This window comes from Hoplias malabaricus, chromosome 13 (genome assembly GCF_029633855.1).
Source record: "Hoplias malabaricus isolate fHopMal1 chromosome 13, fHopMal1.hap1, whole genome shotgun sequence".
NCBI lineage: Eukaryota > Metazoa > Chordata > Actinopteri > Characiformes > Erythrinidae > Hoplias > Hoplias malabaricus.
Window position 1 is genome coordinate 2,936,473 of NC_089812.1, and position 19,818 is coordinate 2,956,290.

Here is a 19,818-nt window from a genome sequence, read left to right on the forward strand (position 1 = left end):
CTCTTAATGACCTTCGCACACCCAGAGAAGTTTAAGGGGTAAAACATATATTAACAGGAGCATCCCTTGATTTTTCCAAATATCTGAATAATTAATGTATTAAATAATAAACATGTTTTAAATCTGTGATTCCAGAAGTGTCACAAATATTTAAAATGGGGGAATTGTGACCTCTAAGAGCCACCTAGAAGGAAACAAGTAATACATTTCATGACATCACTTTACAATAGTTTTGATGTGTTCCGTTTTGGAGAGTAAATAAAATGGCTTTATTTGGTATTCAGACATTACGCCCCCAGGGTTCCAGTCACCAGCACTCTTCAGAAATCTTGGTTTATTTGTTAATCTACAATGCACCATTTCACATACGACCACTCGATAAAGAAGTGTATCCCTCTCTCACCATTGGCTAATGGCTTGTGACTGTGATCTAAACTGGGATAAGGTTTATATATTTCTTGCTTCCAACTAGAGGACACAAAGGATAGAAACCAATGCAATGTTAAAAACACATTGTTCTTTGAAACGGATTAAAATGCACAAAGATACAATGATTAATATTGTACATTAATATTTCTGTGTGACCTATTTTATATGATATATGCGATATACCAAAATCTGCTCAGAAACAGTCAAATTGGTAGAATTGTATTAGTGCTCATCCACATCCTAATGTGTTGACAGGTTTAACATGTGACGTCATACAACCTATAATCCCTCATTGACACAGTAAATGTGTGTGCAGTTCTCAACGTCTTATTCAACCTTGCTTAACTCCTGGGTCTGGGATTGTGTGGAGGTCTTTCAAAGTATGTGACTTTTTAATCCCCCGAATCAAATGCGCTGAATCGAGCTGCTTGCGTCTAAGGTCAGCAGAGCTGAATGACCGTTGACTTGCAAATCATGCATGGGCAAGTTCAGGCAGGAAGCCAGCTGGGTCATCTTAAAACATCCGCATGAATATTAACTTTGTTGGGTGCTGGTACAAGCATATCGTAAGCTATAATTTTATGTTGTTAAAAAACAAGACCAGCTAATTCAAATTTAAAAAATAAATAACAGGAAAAACATGAGCTAAAGCTAGGCTAAACAAGTCTCTATGTGAAAGATCAATAAGTAACTTTGTGATAGTTTTAGGCATCTTGCTACAGTCAGAAAAGGTCAACCAGGAGCTCCTTGGTGGCTAATTCAAATTTCTCACACAAGAGTCTTGGGCAAACACATCTGAAGGAAAGCTGACACAAACAAAGCCATTAGCAAACAAAGCCATGCTAAGGGCTACTTGTATAGCACCCACAGTTTTGCTTCCTACGGCACTAATCTGTTAAACTATTTGTACCTGAATGCACTTTCACTGATACAGGGAAGGCCCCAAACAACTCCCCTCCCTCCAATTGAAATCTCAGAAGCTTGCTAATAGCTGTATGCTATCTAGAAAATCAGTGGCCTTACACCTGTTCAGCTTCATGTGGAAAGAACAGCTTACCAAAGAGATACTTTGATAGCTTATAGTCATTTATCACAGTGGAGAACGAATGATGAGAACTGCGCTAATACACCTGTCTCTGCCAACTGTTAACAACAACCCAACCCTGTATACGATGCTAGGCTAGGTCCAAGACAAGGTCACAGTGTTCCTCCCTTGTAAGATCCCATTGTTCTAGAATGTTCTATCGTCCACCACCCACCACCTCCCAGATGTGTGCTGGAGGTGGTGAAAGTGGGTGAGGGGACATAGCCCCGCTTCCTTTTTCTCCTTGTCCTCTGTGTCCAGCCTTTAAGCTCTGGCTTGTTTGCATTCCTCTCAGTTAATAAGTGTTTGTCTGATCCCTGGCAGGGGCTAAAGATCACCCCACGCAAACACACTGAGCCCCTCCCACGCCTCACTAAAAAGGAACGAGCTCTAGCGACGCTAGGCTAATGAGCATCATAAATTTCACGGACATTCAGCTCACTCGTTAAACATGATATAACACTGTATAGGTATTAAGTCGTATGAAATTCAGCGATAAATCCATTTCAGAGGAAGTATTTTGGAACAAAAAGGAAGCTCATGTTCTTAAGAAATGCTTGTTTAGCACCTTAGAGAATGTGAAACAGGCCCTGTGACCCAAATGGCTCTCTATTCACTAATCTCTATATTATTCACTATATAGTGTGTTATTATAGTGAACCCAATCATAGCGTAGTAGTGCATTATAGTGAAATTATGTACAGTTTATATATGTTATATTTAAAATATTTTTATGTATATAAAAAATAGAGGGCTCAGGCCTAGCCATTTAAATTAATTTTTTATTTATTCAAATGAGCTTAAGTTAAAAGTGGATAAAACATATTCTAATATTTTTCAAATATCTAAATTAATTTATTAAATTTTAAACATTATTCTAAATCTGAGAATCCAGAAAAATGTGATAAATGTTTAAAGTTGGGCACTTGTGACCTCTAACAGCCTCCTCACACAAAAGTTATTCCCTAAAACGTAATAAAGAAGATACTCCATGACATAGTTTTACAAAGCTTTCACCCTCCAGGTGATGGGGCAAGTCATGCAGCTGAATTTGTGCCCACACCATAGAAATTAAACCTTGGACAGAGAGCCAGAGGGCTGTGGGAAATAGCCATGGAAGTCTGCTTCACTTCATCCCCTGTCTGTTCCAATCAAGGCCTTAAAAGACGAGCGCCCGGCACAAATGTCGCGTCTCATTGCTGGGGGTTTGGTGGCCTGAGAATGCATAGCTGTTGTGTCCGAATTAGCAGGAAAAAGCCCTGGCTGGGCTGCTCTACGAGGGGGTCCCACTTTGGATCCAACGTTTGGGTCTTTTGTTGTGTTTTTTTTTATTTTATTTTAGTCACCCCCCTCCCGGCAGCTCACCTATTGAAGGGAGAGCCTAAGATATGTAAAGCAGCATAGTTTCAAAGTGTTTGCTGTGCTGGGAAACAAACAAAGAAATAAAGAAATCAAATTAAAACTTTTTAGAAAACAGGAGTCTGTGTGTGTATGGGTGTGTGTTGAGGGGGAGACACAAAGGGGGGGAAAAAAGAGTTAGCGCTGAAGCAAGTGTTAAAAAGAGTCCTGGCAAATGATGTATAGGAAACCAGTGACACCCTGGTCTTGAAGCAAATAATGAATGAATGAATGAATGAATACAAGGAAAATATGGAGCAGGGTGCAAAGAGCTTACTATGGTTTTGCTTGCTTAGAGTGGACTATTTTTTTTTTTTAAACTGAGTCCTGCTGACATCCTGCAAGTGGCTTGGTATGCCTCCCACCCTGTATTGAAAGGCAGGCCTGGACTTGCCCATCCAAGGTCATGCCACGGCCAGTGGAACCACACCACCAAGCCTTGACCTGGCTGCTATGGCCTTTGTTTATGTTTGTTTTTTCTCCCAGTCTCTGTAATTCTCCCTTGCTGCTGCACCCTTAGGGATAGCTTGCAGTGCGTGCTCTCTCCTCTCTCTCTCTCTCTCTCTCTCTCTCTCTCTCTCTCTCTCTCTCTCTCTCTCTCTCTCTCTCTCTCTCTCAGGGCCAAGATCGTGTGTCAGCCTACGAAGGTATGTGATAAACAGCTCAGGTCGAGTGCTGCATTGTCTCTCTGTCTCCACAACAGTAGATATCAGCGTCTCAGGACTGACACACCTGTCCTCAGAGGTGACAATGGATGCCCTGTAATTTTTCTTCATCTAAAGCTCAGATCACATTAAATATGTACTTCTTCTGTAGTTTTAAATCCTTTGAAGTTTTCCGGTTGGACCAGAGGAGGCCTCTGTGCTGCTGTCAGTTCCTCGAATGAAATTAAATGACATTAAATTAACTTAAATTAAATGTATGCTTCACTGTCATTGTACAACCTGCTTTTAACTCATCCATGGCAGTGAACATACACACACACATACGCTAGCGATTAGGGGCAGTGAACACACACATACACACAGAGCAGCTAGCAGCCATCACTGGCACCCAGGGAGCATTTGGGGGTTAGGTGCCTTGTTCAAGGGCAACTCAGCCGTGGATAGAAGGAGGAGACCATGTTGTTCCTTCACAAACCCGACACCCCAATCTTCATTTTTTAAACCTAACACAATTCTTTAGAAAACCAACAGTGTTTCATCGATGGCATCACTCTAATAACCTTTTACTCCATGTTTATTTTGCGTAAAACTGAAAGGTAGTAGGAGTCAAATACACTGGTGTTCATTCTCACTGTTGCCATCACCTGCTTCTCATGAACAGCACTGATTACATTAGTGTTTCGGGAACAGGATGCATGTCGTCCACTTTGTACTGCCTTTAGAACCTTTAAAGCTTACCAGCTCTAAAGCTTTGATTGGCCAGTCCAAGACGTTCTGTCCCAGAAAGCCTTACATCTCTGCACTGGGACTGGCAATCACAAAGAACATAATACAAATCACTCTAGAGTAGTTGCTAGCTTATCGCTAGCAGACAAGACAATCCCCATTAATTAGCTACAACTAGAAATGGCTTTGTCATGGTGGTCTTTTGCCGTCTCACCCCCTCCTGAAAACACCTACAAAAGAGCGTCACAGCTTTGTGTAATGAATAAGGGGCCTCCCACCATTTTACTAGGCATTGTCCCCTTTGCACTAGCTCACCGTGTGTATTGCTCACTAAGCTGGTGATGGATGTCAGATTACCCTGCTGCTAGTGTCTCACTCATAAAGAGTCACTGGCTAAGAGAATACACACACACACACACACACACACACACACACACACACACATACACATAAACACACCACCAGGAACACTGCATAAAATATGTCTTGTATGACACTGCGTTTTACACCTATGCCTGTGTCCATGGCTAGCATACTATATAAACCTTTCTAAATTGTTCTAAGAAAAAGCTAAAATGTATAGAAAAATGTATGCCGTCATTTACTAATGTGGTTCTTTAACTTTACTTTGTCGTCCCCTTAACGTTACTGTTTAATTTTTTTATTGCTGCTACTTTTTTGTGGATTACAGTTAAAAAGTGCCCCCCTTGCTTTATTAGCATGTAGCTGTATCAGGGTGATATATCGTTTACTGACTTGCTGATAATAATCTGAAGTGTGTAACTGAAGGTAAATTGAACACTATCTAGAACCATCCATAGCTTATTCCATGTGTGGGAGTTCACACGCTCTTGCCTGGCTGTTCCATGCACATTTTCATGCTGATGCTGCTTTTTGTGAACTGTGTAATCGCACCCCCAACACCCTGTTTGACAAACTGAAACCACCCCCTGAAACCAGGAACTTGTAATAGCACCTTTACATACTGTGCGCCTCAGTAATCAGCGACCCCACTGTGTAAATTTACATGGACTGCCACTTTGTGGCTGAGTTGCTGTGGTTCCTAACCACTACCATTTTTCAATAATACCACACAGTTGATCATGTAATACCTAGGAGGTAAGACATTTTACAAACTAATTTGCAAAGCTGACATCATATTACAGTGACACGCTCAAATTTGATCAGCTCTTTAGAAAGACCCATTTTTCACAAATGTTTGTAAAGACAGGCAGTGTGGCTAGGTGCTGGATTTTATTATACACTTGTTGGAATAGGACAGAATGAAACATCTGAATTCGCTGATTAGGAAATGTGTTCCAAGAGTGTAACAGAAGGATTGTGTTCACTCTCTTTGTGAGGAGATTCATTTGAAATTATATGAGGAACAGGGGATATTTTAAAGTTTTCTTGCCCTTGCAATTTACTGCCCCTACTAAAGTAACATTTTTTCTGAAATGAAAGATATCAATAAATAAGATGTTCTAATTTTTGGAAAATTTCTTTGAAGGATTTGATAGCATTTAGCTTCAAAAACGTTAGTGAGGCCAGATACTGATACAGATTTGTTTTGGATCTCAAACACTGCTCCAACTCATCCCAAAAGTATTGCAATGTGTTCTATCACTCCAAAGAGTGCAGTTCCATTGCTCCTCAGCCCAGTGCTTTTTTTGGGGTTTTTGCACCTCCAGCTGATGCACAGCATAAAGCATGATGTTCTTAAGGGTGTCATGGTGGTATTACAGGGGGTGCCGCTGCCAGAGAACTCCAGGGACCTAGAGTTGTGTGTTTAATACCGACCTTGGGTCACTATCTGTGAGGTACTCCGCATATGTGTGTGGGTTTCCTCCAGGTGATGTGGATAGGCGATGTCACTGTGTCCATAGATGTACACTATGATGCCCCCTCGCAGGGTGTGTTCTGGACAGGGTGAAGTGGTTACAGAAAATGAATGAATGAATAAATGATGACCGTGAGCTCATGTGCGGCTGCTTCAGAGCATCTCCTTTTCATTTCACTCTTTTCTGTCCTCACTGTTCGAACCGTGGCTGCACACTGGGACTTAGGTGTCCGTGGGTGTCCAATTCACCGAAGCACAAACAAAAACCCTAAAATACTTTTCACTTTTTCAATTATCACTAATATTTAATATAAATAAAATAATAATAGAGAGTGTATACATTGACCATTTTATACATCAAATGTTAAATGTGTTGTGGGACTGATCTGATTTAAAAAAGGAAGACCTATCGACTCATAATAACTGATACGAACACATAGAAAAACATTTCTCTACAGTAAGTGTACTCTGACCCAGAGGTGTTTATGCCCTTGTTAAGAAGCGCTTTCTCCATTAAAGACACCCCCTCCATTGAGCAGCTAAAGAGCCTCCAACAAACAGTAAACCTCTGCGTGGAGAGAAAAATCCCAGGTTGTGAACTCCACCCCCAATGTTGTTGCTTTAGAGGTTCTCATTGGCCAGATAAGTGCAGCTACAAAGCCCTACAGCATCACTGTAATAAATCTTGGTTACCACCAGGCTCTTTCTCTTTCTGTGTTTTCCGGAGGGACTGTTATTGGCTCTCTCGCATTTTGTGTCCAGCCTTCATGACAATAGCACCCGCAGTTACCCAGGAGACTGGCCTTTTTAGGGGGCCATGTGATGTAAAAAAAAAGATGTATTCCACCTCTGTCCTTCCACTTTTTCCTTCTTCAGCCTCTTTTATTTTTGGCTTTGAGGGGGATGCCTAGAGCAGTGGTGGATTGGTGCCTTCCTCGTATGGTGCACAGCGGCAGGAATACCAAGGGAGTTGTGGTGGCAACGGGGGTACAGCTTAACCTTGTGGCAGATATTTTCATTAGTTCACTATGTTATTATATTTTTAAAACATGATGAGAATAGCTACAAAGGAAAACGACAAGAATTAAGCAGAAAACGTCTTTAGTACCTGACATTTTAAACATTTTTTAAGTTGAAAACAATCAAAATCTCAGTGATGTTCCAACATCTAGTTTCTAATACCCTCCTAAATCTTTCTAATTCTCTTAAAACTGCTTAAAACACTTGATTTCAAAGGAATTTTTGGATTGTATAAATACAGTTTTAATACCTTTTTATTTCGAACCTCCGTTTTTGCATAATCTGATTGTCTGGTTGTAATTGTACCTGTCTTCATCAACTGGATCATTTCCAACTGTAGCCGATGTGACCCAGTGTTTTAGACAAGAATCTAAATAATGCCCTGTTTACAAACAGATATCACTTGCTTATAAAAAGAAAAAGAGTTGCGAGAAATGTACAATAACAACAATATACCCCCAAATACAGACAGCTGTGAAAGACCTTCAAATGTGAAGAACAAAGAAAAGTAAAAGTTGTAACCCAAGCTGACACTGCTGATTGGCACTTATAAAAACATAAGACATTTTACTGCTGAGAATGCGCACTTGCAAAAATTAACTGAGAAAGCTGGCAAGTGTCATCATGTGGTCACCACCCAGGACTGATGTTGTAATCCTGTAATTCTTCCACAGTGACGAAGCTCTCGTAACAGCAAAAGCCTGGACATTTGACTGTGTACTGTCTGAAAGTTAAAGGCTTTGTTTACAGTTGTAATAAACGATTTTTATAAAATTTAGAAGATGTTTCCTCACCTTTTGCTACCTCTCTATTCTGTTTGTGTGTTGGACACTGATCTAATGTGTTCACAAACAGTAGCGTCTGTAAACGAGTAAAATAAAAATAAAAAGTGGATCGGTCAGTCATGCTAGGCATCCTCTTTCTCTGTTTACAGCAGAAAAACAGCAAAGAGCCCTCAAAACATTGAAAACCATGAACAGAGATGAGGATGTTGCTTTATTTCTGCTCCATAGGTGTGTAACGTTGAAGATGCTACAAAACTAAACAACTCGAGTTACAAAATAAGATTCTGTGATAAACTTCAGCTATGTACAAATAACAGTCACACGGTTCCACTTTAAAACACGCTAAGCTTCTGAACGTAAACAAACCAAAGAGAACTGCAGTTCCCCACAGAAATAGATTTTTCCTTTAACGTTCACAACTTCCCTAGACAATGCCATATTTTTGCACTCTGCTATAACTATTTGAATCACTGGATATAAACTGCAGCATAAGTCATTTACAGTTTCAGTTTTGAGCGTTTGTATCACTCTGGTGAAAAAAAATAAGTGCAGTTAACATTTCATCAGGCAGCTCTCCTTACATGCCACCATCAGCGGGGATAGAGAATAATGCCTGCATCATGTTACCCAGGCATTCTCGTCTAACCAAGCCACAACGTTATAATTACTAGCCATGCACTCTACCAGGAAAGTCTACCCCGTTCCAGCATGGACAGGCCATCCTAGAGCAGAGAGATGACCTCAGCAAGACACATATCAACCTTCCCGGACACAGAGAGGCAAACCCTAGCTCCACGGACATACGTTTCAATAATATCTATAATAATTTGTGTTATTTTATATACAAAATTAGCCTGTTTAGTACAGAATGTACCCATTAAAACGTAAATAGTTATTTTATTCGGTCCATAACCGAAGTTATAAAAACTGTCATAAAAGCTGCTTTAATCGATAAGTGTTTTAACAACGGTAACTAATGGGAATAAGCTTTTATAGTTAATTAAACAGGCTTATGTCATGTAGCTTTATGAATGAACACCGTCAGTAAAGTGTTATCCAATATTTCAAAGAGTTACAGGCTGTAATTTAATTCATTACACTTTTATACTTCTTTTACCTTTATTTTAGAAACTTTTATAGCTACTTTTATAATTCTGGCCTAAAGTAATGTCTCCTTTTTTATGACTTCCCTCCTTCCTACAGTTTCCAAATAATCAACAATAATATGTTACACGTAATATATACGAAATAGTACGAGAACACTACTCATCCATATGCTAACAATATGTCGTTTAACAATGACAAAGTAGCATTTTATGAGGTACAAACTCCAATGAATCCAGGAGTAGACCTATTAGGCTGGTCACCCCCTACCCAGCCCTTCCTCTAGGGCTGTGGGCTGGTGCAGTGCAGTAAAGTGCGGTGATATATGAGGGCGTGGGACACTCGTCCCCATCAGACCCCACACGGTCCTCACTGAGGGTCCAATTGACAGCAGCTCCGGGTGACGCGAGAATCCGACTGAGCGCAGACAAAGCTCTCTCAGCCCCCCTGCTCTCAGCCAAAAAGAGTCAGCTCTGAAACAAGAGAAGCTGAAACAAGCTTGTGTAAATCACACACACCTTCCGAGAATAATCAAAGCGCTGCCCAAATAAAACAGCAAGAAGAGAGAGAAAGAGCGGGATTATAGATGTTTTATTTCAAACACAAACTTGCAGTAAAAAGCAAAGCATCTTGGCTTCATTATAATGGCCTTAAACTAAGGAGAGTCATGGTAGGAACAGTAAAGAAGGTGTTATACTGTTAACACTTGAATCTTCATCAATTCCAAGGCTGACAAGTTATTTAAAAGGAGAAATATATTATTATTCCCAACTTACAAATATTTCTAAAGGTTTTTTATTGTTGTTTTCTGTCAAGTGTAACTCACATCAGATGAATCATATTGCTTTGAAGTCCCTGTAGGAACCAGATTACGCTCCACACCATTTCCACAACAGGTTTATTACATGATATCTGAATTCATCGAGGCCACTGTGTGTCCCCGTAATGTCTGTTTATAATGTGAAGTATTTTCTCAATTCCTTCTCAAACAGTGACAATGCTTTTTTGTCAGAATTCATTGCCAACTCACATTACGTTTTACATTTTATAAAATTTAAAGCATCTCCCTGCACATTCAAACACACAGAACAGCTTCCAAATGTATATTTAAGAGTTTATATGATTTTATATGTCATTATTTCATGGTGGTTCTGTTCAAGTAAGTGTTAAGTGTTTCCTACAGAGCTTATCTTTACCCTGTAGATTTTGCTCATGTGCGGATAGAGAAAAATACATTTGATCGCGCTTAAAACACATCAAAAAACTTAAAGTTCAGTTCTTTAAAAAGGCTTTAATCAGATTGTAGAGACTTGGGATGCTATCTACATTTCTTTTTGTTGCTGTGCGTGTGAACACACTCGTAGAAAAGCATCTGTGGCATATGTTGAACAGACATTTTCTGTATAAAGAGTTTGGCTGCTCTCAATAAACAACATGTGAGAATAAATAAACCTGCCACCAACAACTCAGTTCACACGATTCAGCCGGTGCCTCGATCGATCGATTGCTGATTTATTAAAAGGTACGTGTCTTTGTTCGGCCAATGTATAGTGTATTTCTTAAAGTGATACAATCACAGTAACATTGTTATGCAGCACACAGTTATTACACTGAAACATGTACAGCAATGTAAGCATAAATTAGAAGACATTTTAATCCAAAGAGCTGTCAAATGTATGAGAAGAGCTGAAGCGTGTTGAAGCGGGACAGGAACGGTTTGGCACTTAACGTTCAATAACTGGTCTTTACACAATCACAGTCTGGATTGGGATTCCTACAGACGTTCTAGCGTATGTACAGTTGTATTGTCAGTAGGTGTTATTTGCTTTGTAGCACTAGAAGAGTAAAAGAGAACAATGAGAAGGCATTACTTCAACCCATTTTGCTGTGATCTGGATGTACATGCCATGACAGTCCTGATTATTCAGGCTTATTATTATTAATATTCCTATCAACAACAGAAAAAGAAGCAGAACAGTTATTCTTCATATAAACGATAAGCACTACAGCTCCACGAATTACAAGACGACGAAGCTAACGTCACTTTGAATACTCTTTGTAATTGTTAGCCTCGGATTTACAATACTATGGAAACTGAAAGGAACTCTGCGTAATTACAGGAGAGTAGTTCATACAAGTATTTCATACAACAATAGCTATAGCAGTCAAACGTTATCATTGTGATGCGTGTTTATTTGCATATTCAAAGAACTTTGTTCTTTCAAGCAGACGCTCCAACTGCAGTAAAAAAAATTGGTAAATATTCATCGGTTTCTTTATGTCAGTCTTAAATGTTAAGAAGTTATTTTACTGCTTAATATTTAAATTCAAGTGGTTAACATGAGCATCTAAACTGTAAACAAGCACGAACTTGTAGCTCTCATTTTCCACATGCACTGTCTACAATATGACATTCCATGGCTGGTCAGTATACAGTTTCCAAGTGGTTCCAAACATGGTTTTAGAACCTGCTGCTCGTGGCAGTCTTTGATCCGTGGCGTTATGGTCAACAACGGTAGACGATTCATTTTGCCAGATATAAAAACATAACCATCAAAATCAAAATAAGAAACAAAGCCAAGTTTAAAACGCTATCTTTGAGATAAAACCAAAGTTCTTTGGAATAAAAGGGTTGTTGTTCCTCATAAGATTTCCTGGACTGGTCAGACATGAAGTACGTCAAGAGCTACTGAAGATCTCCTCAGAGGAGGGATTCAATCTTACAGTCAAACCCAAGTGAATCTCCCAGATCGAAAAGCTGGTCGAGGTTAACAGTGGAGCTGCTGAGGAAGTCAGGCCGGCTCCCTGCTTCATCCTCCGCCCACGGACTCTGTAAAAATTCGGTGGCCAAGAATGTCTCTTCGTCGAAATCGACGTCATTGCCCCTCTGCATTTCTATTAGCACGTTGTTGTCTGTAGTACCAGCAGGTGCCTCCAGGGGGTCGATGCGAATGCCTTGTACGGTGAGGTCCTCATCATGTGGGATTGGACTCAACGGGCCACCTTCGTTCAAGCTCAGCTCACCATTCAGCGCAGAATCGAGTAGGGCATCCCAGTCAAAGTTGCTCTTGAGGGAGCCTAGGTCTTTTGGCTCCTCCATGACCAGGAGTGGGGAGCTAGAGCGGCGCAAGGCTTTGGCGCCTCCAGCACGGTGCCCGTGTGTCTGTTTTCTCTTGTGGCCTTTTCCTGAGCCCCAGCAACCAATCATTGTGGCCTCAGCTAAGCGGGGATCCCAGTTTTGATCAACTCCGGTGAGTTCCTCAAATTCTCTCAGGAGCTGCTGAGACTCAGGGCTAACAAAAAGACCTCCCGGGACACTTGTTGGCACAGTTAGATCAGGCTTGGAGTTAATCCTGAGTCGGTTTTGAAGAGCCGGGTTAATCTGTACAGGAGGCATCCTCCGCTTTTTATAGGCTCCACTGAGCAGACGCTCAGCATACTGAGGGTCAATCTTCCAGAAACCCCCTTTCCCCGGTTCATCCTTCTGCCTTGGAACCTTTATGAAGCACTTGTTCAGGGAGAGGTTGTGTCGGATGGAGTTCTACAGTGACACACGGGGAGAGAAGACAAAACCACAATAGCATGGTTCATTAATCCTATACTGGAAACAAATGTAGACATTAATATGCTCTTCGGTTATTATGGTCCTTCTCAGCAGAGCAGGAAGTCCACATGTTTAAAATCATATATTACACAAGTCTTCTGCACATCCTGCACTTTTATGAAAACAATAGACTGACCAGCCACCGCTAAGCACTTATATTTAAATGAAGCACTGACCCTTTGACCTTGGTTAAACATTATGTGTTAATGTTTCGGGTCAGAATAACTGAAACTGAAGGAAACGTCTGAGTTGTCCTCAGAAATGCTACAGGGTTAATTAATCATTCACCAACAAATGAATTTGGTTTTTTGACTGAAAATCCCCTTTATTCACAGAAACTATTACTTCATTTTGTCGGTAGCTTTAGTCACTAAACGTATTCCATTCCACTCTCGTCCTTTTTTTACTATCATCACTCAGTACGATGGTACGTTGTTGGGAACCCCAAAAATCCTCTGTAGTGAAATACTCCCATGTTCCTCTGCCAGTTTTGCCTCTCAAGCACCTTAATTAGCCACACCGCTTAGTCGCTAATGCAATTTCACTGTGTGGCAGGCGTCCAAGAACTTCCAAAATATAAAGTCTCTCAATAAAAAAAACTTTCTAGAGGGTTCCTGTTGAAGACAATCTTTGTGCTCAGCAGAAGTTGGTTTCTCTCCAAACACACACAGGGTCCGCAGCCGTGGCAGATGTTTTAAAGGACTCTTTTCTTTTAGCTTAGCAAAAAATAAGGACACGAAAATGCTAACATTACGTTTTCTCAAGTGTGTGAATGCTATCTCTTGTAAAGGAAGCTGACACAACAAGTAATTCCCAACATCTTAAAGCACTAATGACTCTTTCATAAGGATAATGCACTGTATTATTGACTGGACTAAACCTTCATCGCGTTATTTCCTTCGTTTTCAAAATGGCCTACAAGTCTGTGGAGCAAAACTCACCTGCCAGGTTGGGTCAGCGTGGCGGAAGTAGCAGAAGTTGTCAGTGATCCATTTATAGATGCAGGAGAGTGTGATTTTGGTTTTCTTGCTTGCCTGCATAGCCATGCAAATGAGAGTGGCGTACGAGTACGGAGGCTTGATATGAGGGTTAGTCTTGTAGTCGACTTCATCCGGACAGTGGCCATGCGCGACTAAACAGGGCAGAGCCGACATGGAGGGTGCCCGGCAAAACGCGGCCGCCGTGGGCTTACCTGGGGTCAGTGGCATGCCAATGGAGGCAGGGTCGCCCGCTAGAGGGGATGCAGGGGCTTCTGCACCCAGCTGCTGACCAAAGAACTGGCTGTGGTGCTGGCTGGAATTAGATCCATTATGCCCTCCGCTGGCACTGAGGATAGAGAATTCCTGCAGCCACTGCAGGCTGGTGAGGCTATCATCCAGGTTATCTGAACTACCGCTGCTGCTGCTGCTGTTATAGGCCAAAGAGCTTTCGTCCAGTTCCTCTGCCTGAGCTGCGGCAGTCACAACCTCCTCTTCCAGCCCCACAGAGCCCTCAGGCCAGGAATCCACACAACTCATGGACAGCATAGTCCTCTGTTAGCCTCTCCCTGCTACAACCTGCACAAGGACAAAGCAAAGGCTGCGTAAATCATGCATGAGGCAGGATGTCATTGCAAGAATGATCCCATATACGTCAAAGCGACATAGACAAAAGTGTTAGGGCTCCCTGACGTCTCTGTAAACCTGAAATAAAGAATGGTTTATGGAGCCACTGTGGCTGCCAAGAGAAATCCCCCTAAATTCCACTCGTTACAGGAGGTCAGAGAATGTTCCTGAAAAGGCCACAGCTTTCTGTGTTTCTGTGAGCCATCTTCCACTAAAACAGGTGCATTTCAGTTTATAATAAGCCTCAGCATACGTTGGGTACACTTCCTAGTCCTGGATTAAACATAAACCTACACTAAAAGAAGAAATTCCAATTATGATTTACCTCTAGAACTGCACTTTAAACCAAAAACAGACTTAATGTGAACGATTACGTTTAAACGTAACTGGACCAAGGCTCAGTGAGACTGCTCTAACACAGCATCAGGTTTCTCAGGGAAATGTAGAACACACTTATAGCTCCCTACACTGCACATTTATAAAGGGAATAAATAAATAAATAAATAAATAAATAAACAGCTGATTGTATAATCAGTAAATAGTTATTTCAAACTGGTAGCTAATGTAATTCTCACAAAACTATTCAGCAACATTAATATTAATATATGAATATATCCCTTATTAACCACAATTTATCACGAGCACTACCCACATAACATACTCAGCTTGACATTACCTGTTTTATTCACCTTGGAATAACGTGAAAACCATCCACAAAAGCGGTAGATGCTTTTAAACAAATCCTTATTCGACTTTGATACGGCGCTGAAATTCCATAACATAACGTCTCCGCTCACTTTCAGGTCTCCGGGGCCTTCCGACCGGGGGGCACTTTAATACCTGCTGCACGAGGGCAGTCCGGTAACCGTAGCAACACTACACCCCCTTGTAAACAGCTTGCCGTTCTTCCATTGGCCGAGCGGTTGCTATGGAGCCTCATTTTCTCACTCAGGTTTGTTGGTGATGCTAATGAACCCAGGCTAACGATAGCCGCAAAGGGCGAGAGGGGTGAAACCTCTTTGTTTTTGGGATTACAAAGAAAATAAAGACAAAGTTAATGTTAGTATTAGCATGGGGCAGTGGATTAGGATATTTGTGGGCGGCATTCATTCTCAAACAGTCCGTTTCTAACGTGGTATATAGCCCAGCAGTTTAAAGTCTACAAAATGGCAGAAAATAACACTTTTGGACAGAATTTAAACACGAGAAATAGTGGTGGGAGTCTGGGTGTTTCTCCCTCAGACTGAAACAGATGAGAAAGTCTTGTCCTTTTATTGCTTTGCACTTGCTTTTGTAAAGTGCTTCAGGAACCCACTCAGCCACACTAATAGTGTTTAAGAGGCCAGCCCGCTTTTATGTGGGGGTTTTTTGGCCCTCTTCTGCCATTTTAATTCTTCTGGCTAACTGAGAACAAATACAATCCTTCACAAACACCTTACACATAAGTCTGTGACGTGCTCGAGGTTTCTTTGAGAATGAGCACTTCCATTACGGTTTTAATGGCATCTTATTGATTCCTTGTGTCTTCTGTTGCCACTGAAACTCTGGTGAACAATGTGAGAATGAAAGTGAAAAAAGGGGAAGGCAGACGGGGATTAGAGTATTTTCACCTCTCACCCCATTGCCAGCCACCTGTGAAATGTCCATCAAGACACTCCCTTTTGTCCCACTGTGACAGGCTTTTTTTTTTTTGACAGTGATTGTTCTAGACATAATTTGAACTGAATGGTTTACTGCGATGAAGGGATAAAAGACCAATGTGACATTCATGAGACATCCACAAAGTGACTTCATTTAAATGAGCAGTTATTCATAAATACAAAAAAGTGATTGTGTATCATTTTTAGATATTTTTTTTTTGAAATGTGTAACTCATCAAACTGATCTTTATCCTCTGAATTACACAGTTTATGTTCTCACATCAATGCTGTGTTACACAGGGCCTTGGCATCAATGTAACTACTTATTATTGACTCCGGTTACTCAATTAACATGGACTCAATTATCAGTCAAAGCCAAAGACAATAAATAAATCTAGCCTGGCATACAAAGTGTTAAATATACAGATGTATTATTTTCTAAAAGTTAATTTTAGGAATGTTATCACGCCCATGTCTGATCTCAGTCAACGTTAACATTCTGCACTATGTCACTTGAGGTAAAATGGATGAGTGAACAGTAGAGGGCGCTAGGTCATAACTTCTGTAAGTTTGATTGTCAATACGGATTTTAGCCACACGAGGGTTTAAAATGGTCCACGTGCTTTTTCAAATGTTCACTTTGACTCATATAAGTGTTATTGTTTATTACGGAGACCCGCTTATGTGAAGAAAGAGTACATATATTATATATTAAATATACATATATGTGTGGAGTTTCTAATTGAAGCTTTTAGAATTCAAAGGTTGGCTCTGTTCATATATTTTGTATATATTTGGTATTTATTTGTGTTAGGAAAACCAAGGATGACATATTAGATCTTAGGATGTTTTCACACTTATCATCTTAATTATGAGTGTATATTTTACAGAGACCCTTCATTCACTTTTCCCTTATATCCATATTTTAGATTAACTGTTTAAGAAAAGCGGACATGTATTACTTATTTAAGATTCACTGCTTTGTCTGTTTTTTAGGAAATAAGGGGGAGCTAGCTTAAATTCTATTAATTCAATCATTTCATTCAAGCAGTAATACTCTCGCTTTATTAGAAATCACTGTTGCATTATGTTACTGTATGAAAACAGAGCTATATCTATTTTGATAGATCGCTGAAACTTGTGTAAAACCCCAGTGTTAATCTTTTTTTTCTTTTCCTTTTGCTGTTGCCAAATCATGATAGTTTTCAGTTTCTAACTGTTCCAAGAAGTAGGGCGTGCTATGACAAGCGAGAGTTCCTGTCTTGCGCTCAATGGTTCTGGGTAGGCTCTGGACTCACTGTGACCCTGAACTGGATAAAGCAGTTACAGAATATGAAATGAATGAATGACTGTACTAACAATCAGGCATTCTGCCTGTGTTTAACAATGTATTGTATGTCCAGTGGGAGGCATGGTGGGGCAACAGGTAGTGTCACACAGCTCCAGGGGCGTGGGGCCCAATACAAGTCCTGCTCTGGGTGACTGTCTGTGAGGAGTGTGGTGTGTTCTCCCTGTGTCTGTGTGGGTTTCCTCCGGGTGACTGTCTGTGAGGAGTGTGGTGTGTTCTCTCTGTGTCTGCGTGGGTTTCCTCCGGGTGACTGTCTGTGAGGAGTGTGGTGTGTTCTCCCTGTGTCTGCGTGGGTTTCCTCCGGGTGACTGTCTGTGAGGAGTGTGGTGTGTTCTCCCTGTGTCTGCGTGGGTTTCCTCCGGGTGACTGTCTGTGAGGAGTGTGGTGTGTTCTCTCTGTGTCTGCGTGGGTTTCCTCCGGGTGACTGTCTGTGAGGAGTGTGGTGTGTTCTCCCTGTGTCTGTGTGGGTTTCCTCCGGGTGACTGTCTGTGAGGAGTGTGGTGTGTTCTCTCTGTGTCTGCGTGGGTTTCCTCCGGGTGACTGTCCGTGAGGAGTGTGGTGTGTTCTCCCTGTGTCTGCGTCGGTTTGCTCCAGGTGCTCTGGTTCCATCCCACAGACCATAATCACATGTCGGTAGGTGGATTGGCGACTCAAAGTGTCCATAGGTGTGAGTGTGTGAGTGAATTGTCTGAGTGTGTGTTGTCCTGTGAAGGCTTGACGCCATCTCCCGGGTGTGTTCCTCCCAGTGATCCTGGGTCGGCTCCGGACCCAACGCAACCCTGAACTGGATAAGGGTTACAGACAATAAATATATGGCTAGTCTTTGTATTTATTACATTTTATATATTGGTTTCAATGTGATATAAATGGTCCAAAAAAGTATTTAGAAATGTAGTCTTTTTGATAGTAACTGACTAAGGAATTCTTGTAAGTACATTTGCAAAATGATGAGCTTTGCTTTCAGTGTGTGTCATAGAATCTACAGAGCTACAGTTGTCTACACTGTATGTTTCAGATGGCTCCACTTTCAAATTTACTCATACTATAAATCCTAGGAACAGAGAAATATATGTGAATTTTCCTATCACTTCTGTAGGCCTCATTCATCTTACATTCTTTTACTGTACTCTATTGGCTTGCATTAATATCACTGTATCCTCACATTCAGTTTATTTGCCTCCATTCAATACTGAATACACAGGAAACACCCAGATCCAATACATTATAGATAACCTTCAATGTGAAAGGCTTTCACCTACACCTGAATTATTCAGTTTTACAGCCGGGAAGTTTGACACTCCTGAGGTGGTTTCAAAGTACTATTCCCATCAACACCCTCTCTGATTACACTCTGTTCAACACATGGTACATTTACTTTTGTAGGCAAAGGAAATTTTGTTAAATTTACTAATCCCCTGAACATGTATAATTTATCCTGGGTTTATATTTAAAAAATGCCAAAACATAAATAATACCATTGTCTGATTATATATTATTTAAAAATAATATATTTTATCTGTTTAAATGTAATTTAATCAAATGGACCAACAGTAGTAAAACAAAAGGCAAATAAATCAAGTCTGAGAAACTAAATAACTTAATCTGTTTTAATACAATACCCATATATTATGGGGCCTACAATGCAGTGGTTAGGCATTGGCCCTATCATCTTTATTGATGCCACAGCCAAATGAGACTGGGGGTTCAAGAGTGCACAGCTGGCTTTGTTCGCTGAGTGGATAGATTGTTCCTCATCTCTCTTCATCTTATCATGTCCAGTGCAAGCTAGCACTGGTGTTTGTCAACTGATGTGACAAATCTGGGCAGTTGGCATTCTCCCCACAGCATCGAACTGTCCTTTGTATTAGTTGTATTAGTGCCAGTTCAAAAAGAACTGGTGTAGTATTAGTGCCAGTTCAAAAAGAAAGTGCCAGTTCAAAAAGTGCCAGTTGTATTAGTGCCAGTTCAAAAAGAAAGTGTGGTTTCACATGTCTTGGTTAAACCTTATTGGCCTCCACCCTCCCACCATTCACCATTATTTATCCAGTTCAGGTTTGCAGTGGGTCCAGAGCCTGCCTGGAATCACTGGGCACAAGGTGGGAACACGGTCCTGGCAGGGCGACACACACTCACATAGTTCACACACATGGAACTTCTGAAGACCCAATCCACCTACCAATGTGTGAGTTAGGACAGTGGGAGGAAACCGGAGCACCCGGAGGAAACCCACACGGACACCAAACTCCTCACATTGGTGAACTGTCTACTCAAAAGTGTTCATAGGTCTAATTGAATGTGTGAGTGATTGGTGCCCTGTAATGGACTGGCGCCCCTTTCAGGGTGTTTTTCCTACCTTGTGCCCAGTGATTCCGGGTAGGGTTCGGACCCACCTCGACCCTGAAATGGAAAGGTGGTTACAGACAACGAATGAATGAATGAATTAAAATTGTAATGCACTCCCTTGGAATTAAATAGGTTAAATATAATGTTACCTATACTAATGAAGAAAAATATCAATTGCATTAAATATATATATATATATATATTTGATCTATTAATGAAACAATAATA

At 40.9% G+C, this 19,818-nt stretch overlaps 1 protein-coding gene across 3 annotated transcripts; it reads right to left on the reverse strand.

Moving 5' to 3' along the window:
* Positions 1-9,703: 9,703 nt before the first annotated feature.
* On the reverse strand, positions 9,704-15,078 carry foxj1a (forkhead box J1a). Of its 3 annotated transcripts, XM_066642484.1 has the most exons (4): positions 14,936-15,072; positions 13,597-14,211; positions 11,776-12,592; positions 9,704-10,886 (listed from the first exon to the last, which is right to left on the reverse strand). In XM_066642484.1, exons 2-4 carry the CDS (start codon positions 14,179-14,181, stop codon positions 10,870-10,872), a joined length of 1,419 nt encoding a protein of 472 aa, XP_066498581.1. In that variant the 5' UTR covers positions 14,182-14,211; positions 14,936-15,072; the 3' UTR covers positions 9,704-10,869. The 3 variants fall into 3 exon arrangements, with proteins under 3 accessions (XP_066498581.1, XP_066498580.1, XP_066498579.1); XM_066642483.1 differs by having other exon boundaries at positions 9,704-12,592; positions 14,949-15,078; XM_066642482.1 differs by having other exon boundaries at positions 9,704-12,592.
* Positions 15,079-19,818: the final 4,740 nt, after the last annotated feature.